At 43.7% G+C, this 19,651-nt stretch overlaps 1 protein-coding gene across 2 annotated transcripts in view; it reads right to left on the bottom strand.

Moving 5' to 3' along the window:
- Positions 1–18,890, bottom strand: part of BRD7 (bromodomain containing 7) — a 35,750-nt gene extending 16,860 nt beyond the window's left edge. For both annotated transcript variants that reach the window (XM_030581348.1, XM_030581349.1), the window contains exons 1-8: positions 18,773–18,890; positions 11,810–12,018; positions 11,281–11,410; positions 10,779–10,836; positions 9,573–9,717; positions 6,547–6,657; positions 1,652–1,833; positions 117–240 (exon numbers count right to left, since the gene is read on the bottom strand). In XM_030581348.1, coding sequence (XP_030437208.1) covers positions 117–240; positions 1,652–1,833; positions 6,547–6,657; positions 9,573–9,717; positions 10,779–10,836; positions 11,281–11,410; positions 11,810–12,018; positions 18,773–18,821 — 1,008 coding nt within the window. In that variant the 5' untranslated portion in view covers positions 18,822–18,890. The remainder of the gene's footprint in view (positions 1–116; positions 241–1,651; positions 1,834–6,546; positions 6,658–9,572; positions 9,718–10,778; positions 10,837–11,280; positions 11,411–11,809; positions 12,019–18,772) is intronic.
- Positions 18,891–19,651: the final 761 nt, after the last annotated feature.

The raw sequence follows: 19,651 nt of genomic DNA, 5'->3' as shown, positions 1-19,651 counted from the left end.
AAAACTCCATGCAAATAACAACACTTTACACCCAAAATTTCAAATGCTACACAACGTTAAATGGACATTTCCCAAAAATTAAACAAATTGGTTTCCAAATCCACCCGACTAGTCACCTGACTGTTCACAAGTCTTCTTGTTAACTTTCCTCCAGATTCTCTAATGATACGATCAATCTGCTCCTGTTCCCTTTCTAAGTTGTTATTCCTTAATTTTTCTTCAAGTAGATCTTTGTCTTTCCTGCAAATAAATACAGTTTTTCACATTATCTAACAAACTAGCAAAGTCACTGAATCATAAGTATTGGCAAAGGTTCAATGGAGAAACAGTCTCATGTGTCAGACCATTACACCATCGGTTTAGAATGTCAAGTACTGGTATGTACAAAGGAATCCAGTCTGAGCAGGTTTAAACAGGAGAAAATATGCATTAGGAAGCTGTGTCTATAAGTAAAGATGGTTGGTAATTTTTTGCCAAAATGTTTTTTCACTCAAAAATGCCAGTACATCAAAACTGAAACTGTTTGCAGGAAAGAGTCCGTTTTGACACATTTTCCATCTTGAAAAAATTGGTATGTTTCAAAACTGTCCAAGTGGCCCATTTTGACATTTTCAAAATGAGAAATGTTAGTTAGGTTTGGATTGAATTATTTTGTTTTGAAATTGAATTCATATTAAAAGAGTTAAGAAAAGTCAGAATTGAAACAAAATGTTTCGATTGATCCATAATGGAATTTTTTTTCAGGTTGTTGGATTGTAAAAAATGTTGAGATTGACTCTGTCGTGATTCAGGATGAAAAATTTTTGAAATCTCAAATTCTTGCTGGATGGGAATACTTTTTCCCGCCCAGCTCTATCTATAAGCCAGAGAATGGACTTATACAAATAATTTGGTTCTCCGTGTACTAGTCTCTCTACAGCTGTCTTCACGCATGGGTTTCTCCAGTTAGAGATTTGTCAGTTTGGGGCACTGCCATGTTTTACAGTTGCATTCCCATAAACGAAAGAGAATAGTTTTGGTACATTTATTACAACAGTTTAAACTCTGATTTGCTGGAGCTATGTTGTCATATCTTGAGTACCAACATTCAGAAGAACGAAGTCACAGCTTGGCAAATATTTTTAAGTATTTGAGGATATTTCAATATAGCAGAACTGCTGCTGTTACGCGCACCCTCTGCAGCGTTTAAGACATATCTGACAGCAAAAATAGCTAGTAGTTGCCAACTGAAATTCTCAATAGACTACATTTTGTAAAGTGCATCAGAACGTTGCAAAGTCATATTTGCCAGCTTGCACCAAACTGGCATTACTTGAGAGTGAGAACAATTACAAAGACACACAAAAAACCCTGCAAAAAATCTTGAAATGAGTTAGTCTTGGTGCAGAACTATCCTGATAATGCAAAATGAAGACCTTTTACAAAATGAAAAAAATACATTCATTATTATTTTGGCCAAAGGAAAGGGCTAGAAAAAAAAGGAATAGAGGAAAAAACAAAAGTAATTTCTAAGAGTCTAAGAATCAGAGTTTCTTGGTCCATAAACAGTGCCAGAAGTGCAACAGGCCATGTCCACTGCTGTCTAAGAACAGTTTCTTTCAATGGAATTAGAGTGGGTAACTTTAAATCATTACTTAAAACAATACTTTACTTTTTATGCTCCTTGTTGGGGGTTTTGAATGCTTTGATGTCAGCTTCCATAGAGTCTTCGTCTTTCCCAAGAAGATTGTCATCCTCACCATTTCCCTGTAATTCCATCTTATCTTTTTGCTTTCTGCTCTGCTGCAGGTCTGCCATGAAATCGATACTCTGTTTTAGGCTCTGTATTCTCTCCTAAAAATATAAAAGGGATATTTTCATTTCACATCTACACTTAATTCTTTCATAACTTCTTCACAAAGATTTCAGTTAAATGCTTTTCTTTCAACACTATCAACTAGAGAAGACAACTTGGGTCATTAGATGGTCTATAGATTAATATGGACACTGTTTAAAAGGTGATCTGGCAACAGTACTGAAGCATGATACTCAAAATAATGGAGTGAGACTCAATTCCAGTATAGCATTCAGTAGAGAAATATTACATTTTCACTAATTTACGGGGGATCCATATAATGAAAAACATGGAGAAAGTGGTCAAGAGGAAATGTGTACTTAAATGATATCGCTGTTTACAGATGGCTGCAATGCTAGTAGCCACAAAAAGTTATCAGCTATAACAAAGTAACGCCTGTGGCCAGTTAAATTTTATGTCAAGGTGTTTCTTAAAATAATAGTCAATGTTAAGAGTGCTATTTTACTTATTATGTAGTGTTAGCAACTAGCCAAGAGCAGGTCTACACTAGAAAGTTTTACTGGGATAGTTGTGTTGGTTAGGAACATGGGGGGGAAACCCACCACCATCCCTACCAAACATAGCGGTGCTTTGCTGGCAAAAGCCCTCGTGTAAATGCAGTTATAAAGAAGTTATTTTGCTCATATAGCTTATTTTGAGTGGGGAAATGGTTTAAGCTATTGAAGTAAGAGTTCTGTGTCTCCATTTTGGGACGACAGGCGTGTCTATACAGCTCTTCTAATATATCTATACTCACAAACCCTTTTAAGTGTAGACATTGAACATCCATCCCGTGCATCATTAAAATAAACTGACATCTTATTTCAGCATGGAGAAACCATCTTAAACATCGTTTAACCTTTTGCATATGAATCAAGAGCAGGATGTGTTTTTTTTTTTAAACAAGTTAATTTTGCAGGAATTTATGAAAGAAAACACAGTGAAGAAGCTGCTATTTAATGAACTCCTGAACATGATTGTAGAGGATGTTCTTGTATGTAATTTCATGTTTTGTTATAAAGTAGCATATTTTTATTAGTTCCATTAAAGAAACCAACCAGGAACTGTTACAGCCTTCAGAAAAATAAAATGATTCCACTCTCTTCACGCAACTATTTATGGGAGTGTGGAACACTTCTCCCAATCTCCAAGGTGAACATTAAAGCAATAAAATGTTGTGCAGTTATGTCACTATAGCGTGAGTGTAACAGCTGGGTTTTGTAGACAAAGGGAAAGGGGATTTTTAGCAGTGACACATTTTGATGTTTCTATTTCCATCCTATTGCTAAGAGCTGAACAAGAACAGAGCCATTTTTCTTTTCAAATTTTCAGTAAGATGATGAATGCTTCCCGAGCAGGGTCAAGAAGCAGAAAACAAAGTAATGCAGGAAGGGTTGGGCTCTTGAGCAAGAAATTAATCAACAGTGTTATTAAATTAAAAAATTGAAAACAATGACGACAGTAGAATCAGCCTCAGAAAGAAAAAGACTGCATAAAGGTGTTGAATTTCCTGGCTTTTGTTTGTTTCTTATCTTTAAACTTTTTTTGCTGTACACTGGAAATCATAGTTTGCTCAGAGCAAAACAAATGTAGTGACTTAACAGATGTACCATAAAACAGGTTTTAATCAGATTATATTTAAGAAAATCTCAAAATAGAATTTTTCTATCACTATTCCTTTAAGAAGCAATGTTATCCAGTGAATAGGGCACTAGACTAAGACTCAGGAAACCTACCACTGACCTGGTGTGACCTCAGGCAAATAACATCACCGCTTGGTGCCACCGTCTCCTATCCCACCCTTGGTTTATTTTGTCTATTAGCCTGTAGACTCTTTAGGACAAGGACTGTTATTTTGTGTTTGTAAAGAATCCAGGAGAATGGTTCTCTGGTTTAGTGTGGAACCCATAGGCACCACTGTAAAACAAAACTTACTTTAGATACCTACAATTTATAAAGCACTAAAATGATCTAATACTAAACTGAAAACACAAAGGCTATACTATTATTAATGTTCTCTGTAGACTATTTTAATTTATATCAGTACAGATTTCTGTACTCCTATATTTCAAGCACATACCATCTGATCCATCTCTAATGTATCCAATACTAGATTTAATGTCTTAATATTTCATAGCTCCTAGTGACAAGTGTGCAAAAAAGCAACTCTTCCTTCCTATTTATAAGTTAAAGGGTGTGTTTATATTCCCCTCCCCAAGATGTTAGCAAAGGGTAGGTGGTCTGACTGCAAATGGTACAAGGAAATATCAGGATAGGGATAGAAGGGAAGCAATAGTAGGAATAGGAAAGTTTTTTTATTTTGCCTCTTACATCTCAAAATTTTCTTTAGGGCAGTGGTTCTTAAGCTTTGGGTCGGAACTCCAAAGTGGGTCATCATCCCATTTTAATAGGGTCTCCAGGGCTGGCTTAGGTCTGCTGGGGCTCGGGGCCAGAGCCAAAGCCTGAGCTCCGAAGCCTGAGTGCTTCAGCCCTGGGAAGTGAGGCTCAGGTTACAGGCTCACTGCCTGGGGCTGAAGCCCTTGGGCTTTGGCCTCCTCACCCAGGGCAGCGGGGCTCGGGCAGGATCAGGCTTCAGTCCCCTCTCTTGGGGTTGTGTAGTAATTTTTGTTGTCAGAAGGGGGTCGCAGTTCAATGAAGTTTGAGGACCCGTGGTTTAAAGCAATCTGCGAAGATATCAAATTGTTTCACTGGATCCTGTGAAAAACATTTTTTCTAGCTCTCTCATCTTGTCTCCCACAAAATTATTAGTTAAAAGGGATATGTTACCATCACTAATGATGCTCTTTGACATCCTTTCCCCCCTTCCATATCCTACCCACTAGTGTCTGAATTTCTCTCCTTTCATGCTGCTTGTTAAGTCGTCTTCCTGTCTTATCTCACTTTTGCTCTTTATTCCCCCTTTTTTTTAAAGAAGCAAATAGCATTTTACATTGAAAGGCTACAGAGGAGAACCTGCGTGATTCTAACTGATTTCCTTTTGTGGTCACCTTTATATGTAAACAGCAAATGTGCTATTTTGGTTGCTGACATGAGATCTGAGGGACGAAGGGCAACACTGTAGCTAGAGTAACTGCAAGATCCCATGTACTGTAGAAAACAGAGTATGAAATATTATCAATAGTTAAAATCAAATTCATGTAGAGTGCTCCCTGCCGTAAATAAGGAATGTTATCCTTTAACATGTATCAAGTTCAAGTTAATGGGTTGATATTTATTTTTTATGAAAAAGATTGGGCATTATTACTTTGACAAGTGCACTTTGTAAATTAGAGGGGACAAGCAGTATCTCAGCACAAATGGTTTCCGAGTGTTTAAAATTTTTCATCCCTCTTTTATAGTGGTAAGTAGCTTTGGGAACTCTGTATTCTTCTAAATATAAAAGTAAAGTAGATACAAAGCAAAATAGCTTTTCCTAACTATTCTGTATTATATATAATAAAGGACAAAGTGCATTGCATCTAGAAGTATAAACAGGAGTAGGGAGGTAACTTTAGCTCTGTATTGGTACTGCTGAGAGTGATACTGGAATACTATATACTTCTGGTTTCCCCGTTTTAAAAAGGATATTGAAAAAAATGGAGAAGGTAAAAGGAGAGAGCCACAAAAATGATTCAAGAGCTAGACAAAAAGCCTAATAGTGAGACTTGAAAAGCTCAATCGGTTTACTTTTTAACAAAAAAGTAAAAAAGAAAAAAAAAAGGTGACTTGGTTATAGTGTATAGGTATTTTTCCAGGGAGAAAACCAAGTACTAAGGGCTCATGGAGAAAGCACAACAAAAACTAGTGGCAGGAAGCTGAAGCCAGACAAATTTAAATTGGAAATAAGGCACAAATTTTTAACTGTGAGGGTGATTGACTCCTGGAACAAACTACCCAGGAAAATGTTGGATTTTCCATCTCTTGGAGTCTTCAGATCAAGACTGGATGCCTTTCTGGAAGTTATGCTTTAGTCAAACGTAAGTTATTGGGCTCGATACAGGGATAACCTGGTGAAACTTAATGGACTGTGATATACAGAAGATCAGATTATATGATGTTGTAGTCCTTTCTGATCTTAAACTCTAAGAAAATGTATCCCACATATTTCACAGCAAAAGCAAGACTTCTCAATAACTAAGTTTTGACCAATGAAATCAACATTTTTCCAGTATTTAGTATTTGTGTTCCATATACAAATTCCCTACAACTAGAGTGGCTTATGAGAAAATAGTAAACCGTTTTCACTAAAAAGTTATAATGAAGAAATGATGTCAAAGAAATACTATGGTTCCTTCCGCACTGTATCAGGCCCCAAATGACACATCTTGCACCCCTTTACAATATTATTCTAGTCCATCTTGAAAACAAAGTTTGAGGATGTTCATGCAACCGTTAAAGTACAAAAAAACCCAAAACCAACTTCACTCTTTCATTGCACTTAACATCCATATATATCTCAATGTGCTTTATAAAAGATAGTAACTATAGTTTCACCACTTTACACATGTGAAGATAGGTCAGTAATAAACCAGAAATAGAACCCAGGTCTTAACTACAAGTCCAGAGCCCTATCCACTACTCCTTAATGTTATTCATTTACTATAAACCAAAAACCCAATAAAATCAGACTGAATACAGCATGTTCTATTTCTCAATTAAAGACAAAAAAAAAAAAAAAAACTAAACAAAATTTTATTTAAATTTTTCATTACCTGGCTAAGTATTTTCATCCCTGAGTGCAGTAGTTTCTTTGCAGCTTTATAATAAATAGTCTCTGGTTTGTTGTAGATCATGGCATTAGTGCACATCAATCTGAAGTTGTCCTGTACAAAAAAAATTAAAGAATTTTGAATGAAAGTTAAGTTAGATCATATAGGATGCTATACTAAAATAACTGGCTGCCATACAAGTGGTGTCTTGAGTTGAAGGTAACAAACAAATAGCTTCAAAAAGAGCCTGTTGCAATTTCAAAGATATTTAAGTAATTAAATATGAAAAATACACCTCTATCTCGATATAATGCTGTCCTCGGGAGCCAAAAAAATCTTACTGCATTATAGGTGAAACCGCATTATATCAAACTTGCTTTGATCCACCGGACCGCACAGCCCCGTCCCCCCCCGGAGCACTGTTTTACCGCGTTATATTCGAATTCGTGTTATATCGGGTCACGTTATATTGGGGTAGAGGTATATTAAGGTCAAACTTTTTAGAACATATGCACAAATTGTCTAGATCCCTATGTTGACACCTACATAAGCAGTCTGATATAAGATTTGTTGGGTGCTCAGGACTTCTGAAAAAAATCAGGCCATTTAAGTACTTACTTATCGATGTAGGTCTCCATTTTTAAAAATCTTGGCTGAAATCCTTAAAACAGAATTTTAAAATATATAAATCCTTGACTGAATTGCACTTAGTCATTAAGGTGTCAGCTGTGTCTCACTAGTATTTTAATGCGAAAAAGAAATACAGAATCCTAAGCTTTAGCAAAGGGTATCAAAGGACTGTCTAACAAAGGATGAACTATGTCAGACCTTCTCTTCATAGATGTGCTAGACCTCCCATTCAACCGTCTACATAGAATGTCAAAGTTGAAATGAAAACTGAAGTTTTGGCACAAAATATCTTCCACTATGAATCAGTGCAGTTGTGTGTGAAAGGCGAAGAACTCAAAAAGGCAGAGAGAAATAGATTCTGTAGATCTGTGCGCCAGACTAATCTGAAACAGCTGAAACAACAAAGGAACGTTTTCTTCAGCTTCAAAGCTTCGAGTGAGAACATATATTTGGGAAAAAAAATTTAAAAAGTTAACAGTAATCCAGATATTAGCTGCACAAATTGCAAACACGTTATAGTCAGAAATTGCAACTGAGGGCCCCATTTAAACCCAGTCAGGCAGGTGAAGGGCTACAGACTATGTCTTCCTACCAATGAGCAAATGGTATTCTGTTCCATTACAAAAGTAAAACATATTATGCTACACTGAAAGTCACACTGATTCTGCCTATATTGTTTCCACATCCTGATGAATAAAAGATGTTTTATAGCCTCACAGTTTTCCAGGAAAGGGGCACAAACTAGAAAGTTAGCAGATCTTAAAAGGCGACACGTAGCTCAGAGTTTTGGAACCCAAGCTTGCATTCCTCATTCACCCTAAACTGCTGGGAGTTTTGGTGTGCACAGAATACATGATCATGCCCTGAGGGCTCAATTTTGTCAAACTGAGCTTCTATGACTTTTGGCTCCTGGAAACTAATTACACTTCTTCAGAGGAAATCCTCTTTGGCAGGAACAGGAGCACTGAAGAGACATCATAGCACTGCAGCCTCTTCCCTAGAGGTGGGTTCAACTTTACTCATCCTAGTTATGTCAGAGTTATGGCTGTTATCTGTCCCAGGTGTTTTGGATCACTGATATTCTTTGGGGGTGATCCAATGTTCCACAAGCAATTATTCTGGGACATTTACAAATGCCCAATTTACTCTGAGAAGCCATGAAATATCAGTATGTCAGTTCAACATGGACTGTCAGAAGTAGCATCTTTAACCAATTTCTTGATAACAGTGAATTCCACTTAGCACGACAGTTCCCCGCATATACCAGCAAAAGGGCAGGTTCTTCTCTAACTCACTAGACATCTTCAAAGGACCAAGGCCTGCAGATTGGAACTCATCTCTTCTTGAGATGACAGGTTTGTTCTTGAGGCCAAAGCAATTTGACAGACATTTGACTACCTCTTTATTATTAATGGGAAGGTAAAAGCAATGCCAGGCATAGACAGCTTTCCCTGAAGATCATACAGTTGTACTTGTCAGATAGAAAACAGCTGTAAAAGGGCCATATGTGTATTATGTTTTTTTTTTAAAGACTTGCCATTTCGAGGGTTGGGAGGGGAGGGGAGTGGGAAATCTGATGGAGTAGTAACAGGTAGGCAAGGATGACAAGTTCATTCATCTCCATCCTTATATTTTCTGGTTATATGCAGTCCATTGTAAATTTTGCAGTTTTATTCTGAAATAAAGACATTAAATGGTTTTCTACTGACTTGCACGTTGTGTTGTTTAAGACTATATTTTGGGCTGAGATAAGGTGGGTGATTTAATATCTTTTATTGGAGGAACTTCTGTTAGAGAGAAAAACTTTCGAGTCACATGAGTTCTTTAGTTTTGGTACTCGAATTACCTTTCCCCAATAAAAGATATTACCTCATGTCCTCTCTTTAATATCCTGAGACCAAGATGGCTATCACTATATTACATATTTTGGGTTCTGGAAGAGCTGTAAATATTTAACCCAATTAGCACAATTCTGAAAATTCACTGGGTTACATCCTACAAGCAAGCAGCAGACATAGAAGGGAAAAAAATTCCACTCAGACCAATTGGCAATCACTCATGAAACTGGATTCCAGTTATATCATATTAAAATACATATAAAACTTGTTTATATTTGTTTTCTAACCAATACTATACATATTTGTTTTTGCCATCCAGTTTATTTTTTTAAAAACAGAAAGTGTAATTTCTGTATTTTCAGAACTTGTTTGCTTACAAGGTCAACAGAAAATATTGCTAAAGCCACATGTGCTGATTTCTGCCAATTTCATATATTCATAGAATATGAACATTTAAGGAAATGTGAATAAAAGGGAACAATCCCGTACAATGCAATTGCTTGTATCTCCATGCGTTATCATTTAATCCCTCTCTGTAGGAAAAATATAACTTATAAGCACCTTTAATTCTTCTATGGACTGGTAGCCATTGTTCTTGATCTTCTCTTTCATGGTACTAAAATCCATTGGGTGTTTAATGATCATAGAGTAGCCAGGAGCAATAAAGTCAGTCACAGGAAATGAAAAGAAGGCATTTGGATCCTTTCTGTTAAGATATGAAAAGATGTGCTCTTTATATTTTATTTTTATAAGAAAGAACATATTGAGCTTGGAATTAAATAGAAGAGAAGACTAAGTTAGATATACTGTATATCTAACTCTGAGTTTGGAAGAGTGGGAGAGAACCTGAAAATTTAGGGAGGTTAACAAAGTGAGCTCTTTAACCAGATACCCCATCATCTGCATATTTGTATGCCAGGCACAGACCGTGAACCTCTCCCCCAAATTCAGAGTTAGCTGGAGAAGGTTTAAATTAAGAGGATTTATGCTTGATTTGGTCCTTCCTGCAAAACTGTAAAAAAACCAAACCAAACCAAACCAAAACACCCAACACCTGCCCTCCCCGCTCGCTTCACCTGGGAATCTGAATCTCCTATTCAAAAGATGATCGCTGTATGCCTTAGAAAGCTATTAATTTTTATGTGCATTTACCTTTTTACTTTAAAGACTAAGACTATACAAATTCATATTCAGTTAGATGAGGTTGCAATTTTGACAGAATGCTATATAAAAATTTTTGCATTTTTCTGAAAGCAAATATTTAACGACATACAAGGGACACATTTGTTTTGTGTTCAGTATATTTGCCATGCTGTTTCCTTTTAATAGTCTTTAAAACTTAATAATTAGAGGTATTAAAAGAAAGTGCAAGTCTGAGGAGAAATTACCAAGCACTATGACATTCTGCTATTGGTAGTTAAGTTTATAAAATAGCCCTGTAAGTTCCCCTCACTTTTGATTTGTATGCAGCTGTAACCCTAGAATGCACAGGTAATATTACCAACAAAAAGAGGTTCACTGTCAATTTATGTCTTCTTTATAGAATATCCTACAAATTGCCAATGAAAGCAAATAAAATGCTGACATTTGTATGCTTGACAGTTTGTAGTTCTGCTGCTGCTGCCAGGCAAAATATTTATCAAGCACTTTAAAATTGACCAAGCTTGTTAACAGGCCACATAGCTTAAACATTTCAAAGCTGCTATACCCTTTAGCAACTAATGTTTTGAATTTCCATTTCATAGTCCTGATAGAGCAAGTACTCACCTCTGCAGCTGTCTAACGAGTTGATTCAAAGCTTCTTGAAGTGGTGTTTGTTCCACTTCTAGGGAGGGAAAAAGAAAGATGGGGAAAAAAGGAAACAACTACAAAAAAATTGAAACCCTCCACCCCAAGATTATCATCTGATTTTACAAAACTGCTGTACATTAGAGGATTCTGTCAAATATTAAGTTTACTGCCCTAAATACACCACAGCAAAGAGATTATGGGGTTACCTTTCTAATTTGCCTTATTAAACATTGTAGTGATGCCTGTATACAAGCAATGAGTCTCACTTTGAAAATGCCACCATAGTTGCAGTATTTCAAAGTTCAGCTATTTTTGGATAGTATCAAAGGTCAAGTCATTTGATATGAAGATAAGAACAGGTAAAATATTTTCAATTCAAGAAAATACTAGCCATCTTTTACAGGACATTATTTTTAAGGAACCAATTTCAGCTTTTAAAGCATCTCAACAAAACCAATTAATTCTTAATTATTTCTACCTTCTTGTTTTGCTAAACTACTCGCCAGTGGTTTCTCTGGTGGCAATTCCAGTCTCACAGGAGTCTGACATTTCAGTTCTCTTTCTCCCTCGCTTTCAGCATGTTCCCGATCTCGCTTCTTTTTATCTTCCTAGAAAGAGAAAGATAAGCAATTTCAGTGAGGCTGTAGAAACTGCATTATTGTTGGCTAACTAATGCTTTGTTCAGATTATTTAAGATGGGAAACAAAGGACAGGAAGATTTCACGTTTCTAAAGGCACTGTCTCCACCTGCTGGAAGATAGAGTAATTCAGATAACAGAATAACTACCATTTAAAGAGTCTTTTTACATTGTATTTGTGATAGAATTGGGATTTTTACAGAGTGACAGGAGCAACTTCATACACAGAGAATTCTCCCCAGAGTACCCCCACCCCACAAAAAATAACCAAACCTTCATGATTTAACTGTTCTCTTACACCTTACTAACTTAGATATTTGGGCAAGGTGAAGATTTTAACACTAAATTACATAATGTAACAGTAACTACCTTTACTTTTCTCTTTCTTTTTTCTTTTTCCTCTCCAGGAATCTGTTTTTCTCCTTTCTTTCTTTTTTTCCTTTTCCTGTCTTTGTGTTTTTCATGTTCAGTTTTGTCTTCGTAGAGGCTTGAATCATGTCCTGAGCTTCCAGTAGAGAGTTCAGTGACTTCGTTTCCTCCGACTTTTAGTACCAGCTTTAAGGGTTTTTCTACATATTCTTAAAGCATCAATGAAATGAGAAATATGATTAAAGCATAGAAATCAGAGAACACACTCTTATTTAGTCAATTTGGATAGTGTTCCAATATTTATTTCTGACATTACAAAACTACTCCTGAACAGGTCTATAATTAATCAACATAAAATTACAATTAGAATCTGTCAAATTCAGTATATGGACCAAGGCTAATCAAAGCTCCTATCCAATGACTTCTATGAGAATCAGTTTACACCAGGAATGACCTCCTCCCCATTCAGTATTGCACAGTTGTCTAAGACATTGTGGATGTTTTCCCCTTTCCCATACTCACTAGATGTTGGCTACTGATAAAGGCAAACTAGATCCTGGGGAACAGATGATCGGATCCAGTTTGGTAAAACTAGCACTCCTATCGGTCTTTATTAAAATTGTTACATTTCATACAAATTAGGCTAAATCAAAAATAGTTCCAGATGAAACTTACTACAGTGTTTTAAAGTAGAATCATTATCAGATAAAAGTTCCAAAACAAAAATGCATTTTGTCCTGAGTCTAAGTCCACTGAAGTCCCAGAGCAGACCTCCCCGCAATTTCAGTTGGAGTGAAGGCACTTAGGCCCAGATCAAAAGTAGTCAAGCACCTCTCTCACCTTATTTCCAAGTGGTTTTCTTTCCTATCTCTTCAGTGTGAGTCTCTACAACTAATGGTATGTCTACACTTAGGTTATGTCTCCACTGCGCTCCCTACAGCGGCACAGTGCCGCTACAGCAGTGCCATTGACAGGTACGTGCTGTAGCCGCTTTTTGTCAGCAGGAGAGAGCTCTCCTGACAACAAAATAAAACCACCTGCAACGAGGGTTAGTAGCTTTGTTGGAGGAAGAGCATCTTTTCCTTGGTAAAACTTTTGTTGGTCACCTCTGACCGACAAAAGTTTTACGGATGGAAGTATGGTGGAGGCATAACCTTAAAACTTAAAAATTTTATTAAGAGGATTAAAAAAAAGTGAACACCACACAGTTTAAGCACAGAAGTTTCTGGTTATCAGGGAATAATGTACAGATTATCAAGGGTGCAAGGTTTGGGCTAAGATTGAGTGGCATAAGGAATACATAATCTACAACATTCCCAATTGGGGGTAAAAGGTTGATGGATCAAAGTACAGACATTGAGATATATGGGTATGAAGTTCATAAAGTGGCTATGTTCGGGTGTGGAGTATAACGAGTGGATATGATGATGAGGATGGATTGACCCTCATTTGGTGAGATTTAATGTTCAGGGAGTTTATGGTTCCAGCTCATATGATCCAACGGAGAAAGTCTCTTGGTCCCTTTCTCATAGTCGAAGAATGATGTCACTCTGGCTCATGCCTCCTGGTACTGTCAGTGGCCGGTGATGTGCTCGATGTAGATGACCCTGGACCATCGGATGGTGTCTGAGACCATGAGGCGCTGCATGAGCCGTGTGTAGCATTGACCGATCCTGCAGGTCTGCAGCACATGCTCGTTGCAGGGGTCCCAGGCGCCCACAGCTCCACTTGCTGGTCAATTCAAAGGCTTTACTCTGGTCCGGTTTATGCTTCAGGATTTCCATGTACAGCGAGTGGATGGCAGCTTCAGGGTCCTCTCCAGCAAGCCCCTGGCACTCAGGGTGACGATGGGCCTGATCTGCGGCACCCAGACTCCCTGCTCCTGGTGCGCCTTGTGCCACTCCCAGCAGCAACCGATGTGCTTCCCCAGGTGATGCATGGTGCTGCGAGTGCGGGACCACAGTGAAGAGATGTCACGCCCGTCCTGTCCAAATTCTCCATCCAGGGAGCCGCTCAGGAAGGTGGTGATGTCTTGGTTGGAGTGGGCTCTGCCAAGCTGCTTCTCTGTCACGTCATGCAGGGCGTTAGCCGCCATGTTCCTTACTGTGGCATCGGGACATGTCAGCAGGCAGAAGGCATGAGTGATCACCGTGACGTAGCACAGATCACCCACGCGGGGGATGCTGGGGCAGCCGTGCCTGTGGGCGATGTAGACCAGCTCATTGCTGGCTTTCTGGGGAAGGAACAGCCACTTCTTCACCAGCTGCTGGATGATCTTGTCTGCCTTGTTGAGGGGCACCTTTGCCACGGCGGATCCCCTTAGGGTGAACGAGATGCATGGGATCAGGAAGGTGTTCAGAGCATTTATCTTCTGCCACAGTGCCAGCAGGGAGGCGTCAATCTTGGTGGCGTCCTGCAAGATCTCCTGGATGGTGTCCTCGGGTGTCTGCCGGACACGGAAACCTGTTGGCGTGCCCAGGTGCTGGCATGCCTGCCCCTCTGCCAGAGGGATGATGGGCTCACCCTGGATCTGGAACCCCGTTGCCTGCACCAAGTACCTTTTGCTGCCGTCAATGTGCAGAGTTGCACTTCTTCACACTGAAGCGGAGCCCCAACCAGTCGGCAGCTCAGCTGGTGATATCTAGCATACCTTGGAGGCTCTCTGGGTTGTCCAGAGTCAGGACCCAGGTTGTCCGCATAAGCCAGGAGGCTTCAACCTCCACGGTGAGAGGGTGAGCAATCTGGGCCATTGGAGATAACTCGCAGCAATGGCTCCATGGCGAGCTTAAAGATGATGGGGCTGGGGGGACAGCCCTGCTTTACTCCGCTCCGGATCAGGATCTTGGCAGTCTCCCCTTTGATCGATCAGATGGTGGTGCTGCACCCCTTGTACAGCTGTTGGATCACACGAAGGAAGTTCTCTGGCATCCTGAACTCCTGGAGCGTGGCAAGGATGTAGTGGTGGGACATGGACCCAAAGGCGTTAGCCAGGTCGAGCCACAGTACCGATCACTGCCTCCGTGCCCTTCTGGCTGTTTGGATGGTGGTTTGGAGGACGAAGTTGTGTTCATAGCAGCCTTTGCAGGACATGAGGCCTTTCTGGACGGAGCTGATGGCTCCCCCGATCACCGACCACTCCATGATCCTCGATGCCAGGCAGCTGGCATACAGCTTGTACATCATGGAGCAGAGGAAGATGGGCCTCCAGTAGCTGGGGTCGTCCCGCTCACTCTCCTTGTACACCAGTACAGTCATGGCCTTCTTCCAGGAGCTGGGAGTCCAGCTGAACCGCTTGCACTGGTTGAAGAGTGTGGCGAGGACCAGGCAGCCAGGGTCTTGCTTTTTCAGGAGGCTGTAGGGGATGCCGTCTTTCCCAGAAGCTGTGTTTTTTGTTTTTGAGAGTCTGGCCATCACTTCCTTGGGCGTATAGTCAGTCTCCTGGACACCTGCGTCGTTGACACAGGACAGAGGGTGGAGGCACTTTGGGCGCTGTGCGTCATTCCAGGCTATGCAGTCAAATACGTCGTGGAAGTAGCTGTAGAGACACTCAGATGGGATTGTGCAGTAGGAGAGGGCCCAGCTAGGATTTCCCTCCTGACCTTGGAGTGGTTCGCCTGGTAGTTTTTGGATCCTGGAAGCAACTGCTGGATTGTAGCGGCGGCTGGCGTTTCTACTTCTGGCACCCCTAGTGGTGCTGGTGTGATTTGGAGCAGGCGTTCTGTGGGCAGGCGGGGTGTTCTCCTGGTTCAAACTCCTCCTGGGAGCAATTTCCACAGACAGCTCTCGGGTGAGCCTGTCTACGAGGAAGTCAGAGTCATCAAAGGAAGCTGCTACTTGTTGCTCCTCAGTCCAGGCAGTCTGCCATGGTGTGGCAGCCCTCACCATCGGCTGCTGGTCCTCAGAGTCCTCGACCTCATTTGGGGCAGGCTTTGAGCCTGCTGTGTGGTCGGCCTGCTGTCTCTCTCATGAGTCAGGATTCCCTTCGGTTGGGTACTGGGGCAGGATCTCTGGCAGGATGGTGGCGTTGCTAGTAGTCAGACAGATGTCTGGCTCGGGGGTTACTAGGACATCGCTGGTCTTTCTATGAGTGGCTGCTACCTGGGCAGCTGCTGCTGGAGCGTGAGATCTCTCCGCAGGCAGTGCCCGCAGGATGGACTTGGGGGCCGTGCTGGTCCGTCTGGCGATGAAGGCCTGGTGCTTTGGTGTAGTGGCGGGGCTGGTTCCTCCAGTGACGGCTGGAGTTTGTTGGGTGGTCTGGGGTGTGGCGCTGGCTCCTCCAGTGGCTGGAGTTCGCAGGGCAGTTTAAGGCATGGTGCTGGCTTTTCTGATGGCTGGAGCTGGCAGGGCGGTCTGAAGCATGGCACTGGCTCTTCTGATGGCTGGAGCTGGCAGGACGGTCCGAGGGGGTAGCACTGGCTCTTCCAGCAACAGGATCTCGAGCACTTATGCAAGGGGGGGGGGCGCTGATCCTTCTAGGGACAGGGACGTGCAGGACAGGTGGTGAGACAGAACTGAGACGTCTTAGTATGGAATTCTGCTTGGCGATATGTGAGGCTGAGACAGGCCTCCTGCTGGCGAGGACCTGGGAGATGTTCCCTGAGGCAGCAGGTACCTTCTCGATCGCATCTCGTTCCGCTAGCCTGGTGATGGGGGCAGGCTTCTAGATGGCAGCTTGCATAGTCGGCTTTCTCCATTGAGGCTCAGGAGCAGCGGGACGGCATGCAGCGGGAGGGCTGGGAGCCGGGGCAGGAGACTGTGTTGTTCCCTTGAGGCGTTTCTTGCAGGAAATTTGGTGAGTCTTGCATTGCTTCTGCATCTCAAAGGGCAGGCTGCAGAGGGCACAGCTGAAGGCGACCTGCTTGTTGTGGCATCTCTTCAGGTGCCTGGTGACACAACTGAGGAGGTGGAAGCTTCGGGGCAGGGAGCAGATGGGGAAGATGAGCACATCCGCAGCAAGGGGATACTGCAGGCAGATGGTGTCCTCATTACCTTGCAGCGGGAGAGATCCAGCAGCCTCAGCGGAATCGCTGGCTGGTTCTCCCTGGTGTCGACAGGTGAGGTCGAGAGGTCCAGGAAGGTACTGGGGTCCCTCTGGGTGGTGTCTGAGGCCGGGCAGGCATCCGGCGAGGTGCTGGTGATCCTTTGGGTGGTCTCTGGAAAGATGCTGGTCCCATCTGTGGAGATTCCTCCCTGGATAGTGTGCAGAGCAGGGAATGCACCACCACCGTCAGGGTCCTCGGCAGCTGGGGCGGTAGTCGTGTTCGAGCACCTTGCAGCTGGACAGCTGGGGGGCTGTTTGTTGGTGGCTGCTGGAGAGTGGGGGGGCTGTCCATTGGTGGCTGCTGCTGCTGCTGCTGGGGAACGGGGTGGATGTTCCTTCTGGTTGTGATGTCCCGACAGACGGGCCTCAGGATGCAGGATCTTTCTGGAGCAGCATTTCAGGCGAGATCCTTTGAGGAGGCACCATTCTTTCTCTTCATGCTGCTGGTCTGCGATGTCCTGGAGGCGCCAAGGATCTTCTTTGTAGTCCTTGTTTGAGACACCTTCTGTGGAGCAGCAACAGAGGTGTTACAAGTGCAGCTGGCAGTGTCTCAGGAGCAGAGAGAGAATTTTCTTCCAAAGTGTCAGCAGAGAAATACATCTTCAAAGCAGCATCGATTTTTTCAAAAAATGGCAGCAAGAGAATCCATCTTCAGAGCAGGTGTTGCATATGTCCATCAAAAGAAATTAAACTGATAAGAACAGATAGTACACTTGACCTGAGCTACAGTGGTGCAGCTGCTTCAGCAGAGACATTACCTACCACTGTACCGCTTAGGCATAGACACTACCTACACCAGTGGGGAGGGTGGGAAGGCGGGGGGATAAGAGGGTTCTCTCGCTGGTGTAGGTAATCCACCTCCCCAAGCAGCACTAACTAGTTCAATGGAAGAAAGTTTTTATATTGTCCCTATTCAATGCCCACTGTTTGCGACCCTCTAAAAAGGTTATGATGTACATGCTCTCAATCTGGGCAGGTAACTAACTTCCTATGTCTCAGAACAACTTGGTGGCATAAACAGTCTGCTCTTTAACAAAACCAGGCCATCTACACTTCTGAGCTGTCTAACCTAATACACAACACATGTATAGTCTGTTCCCGATATTTCTTCAAAGGCCTTTAACAGAAATCCAGATCTTTTGTACCCAGCCCAGCCACCCAGAACTCCAGAGGTAAGATGCGCTGAACACAGGATCCAAAATGTGTCTGCAATGTGGAGCCTCAATGAATCCACTGACCATATAGAACAGAGCAGCCACCCCAGTATCTCCCCCCTCGCAAAAACACTCCCCCACCTCCCCTCTTACTACCCCACCAATTTCTCATCTCCCCCCAAACTCCCCACCTCCCTTCCCCCAACTTACTATCCCTCCCATACACACTCCCCATCTCCCCTCCTCCCATTACTATCCCCTACTTCCCACAAACCCACTCCCCATCTCCCTTCCCCCAACTTACTATCCCTCCTCCCCACACTCCCCCTCTCCCCTACAAACCCATTCCGCATCTCCCCACTCCCCAGTTACTACCTCCTACTCCCCCAAACCCACTCCCCATCTCCCCACCCCCAGTTACTACCTCCTACTCCCCATCTCCCCACTCCCCAGTTACTACCTCCTACTCCCCATCTCCCCACTCCCCAGTTACTACCTCCTACTCCCCATCTCCCTTCCCCCAACTTACTATCCCTCCCATACACACTCCCCATCTTCGCTCCGCCCGTTACTACCCCCTACATCCCCTCCCCCAACTCCCCATCTCCCCTCCCCCCAATTACAAGCGCCCACTCCCCATCTCCCCTCCCCCTAACTTACTACCCCTTCCCCCCGCACTCCCACTCCGAACACGGGGACGCTCCTTTCTCCCTTAGACGCCCCCAGTCTCTCTCGCTCCCCGCGCCCCGGACCCAGGCGGCGCGTCACCTTCATACGGGTGCTTGTCGGACTTGTGCTTCTTGTGCTTCTTGCCCATGGCGCCCCGCGGCCGGCCCGGCGCCCGCTCCCCAGCCAGCTCCCTCCGTCACCCCGGGGACGCGGCCGAGTCCGCCCGCCCTCCCGCGCGCCGCGGCAAGAGGGTAGCCGGCAGCGGAGAGCCTGCGAGCGGGGCGAGCGGCGCCCCCGAGCGGCCGCAGGGCGCAGCGCCCTCCCCGTGCTCTGTGTGCTCCGCCCGCCCCGGGCGCACGGCCCAGCTGCTGCCGTGGATGGGAGGAGGCGGCGGGGGCTCTGGGGTGCACTCCCGTTTGAAGGGGGGGAAGGCAGTAGGCGGGCCCTGGCGTAGGAAGGGTGGGGCACGTCTCTGCCAGGCCACAGACAGGGTGAGCGATCGGCGCCCATCCGGTGCCTTTTGGCCAGGGCCGCCCAGAGGGGGGCAAGTGGGGCAATTTGCCGCCGGGGCCCCACGAGAGTTTTTCGGGGCCCTGGAGCGAGGTCCTTCACTTGCTCCGGGACCCCTGGAAAACTCTCATGGGGCCCGGGCCCCCAGAGCTCCTTCCCCTCCGGGTCTTCGGCGGCAATTCGGCTGCGGGGAGTCCTTCTGCTCCAGGACCGAAGAACCCCCCCGCCGCCAGATTATCACCCGAGCGGGACCGCCGCCGAAGTGCCGGGTCTTCGGTGGCAATTCGGCGGAGGGGGGTCTTCGGGGCACTTCAGCAGTGGGTCCCGGAGCAGAAGGACCCCCCCCCCACTTCCGAATTACCGCCGAAGACCCCAGGCCCCCTGAATTCTCTGGCTGGCTGCTTTACAAAGGGCTGGTCTGTGCAGCAGTAAATTAGAGCAACCCCTGTGGCTCCCATGTGTGAAAAA

Source organism: Gopherus evgoodei, chromosome 12 (genome assembly GCF_007399415.2).
Source record: "Gopherus evgoodei ecotype Sinaloan lineage chromosome 12, rGopEvg1_v1.p, whole genome shotgun sequence".
NCBI lineage: Eukaryota > Metazoa > Chordata > Testudines > Testudinidae > Gopherus > Gopherus evgoodei.
The sequence above is the reverse complement of the archived record's forward strand: the minus strand, read 5'-3'. Positions and strand labels throughout refer to the sequence as shown.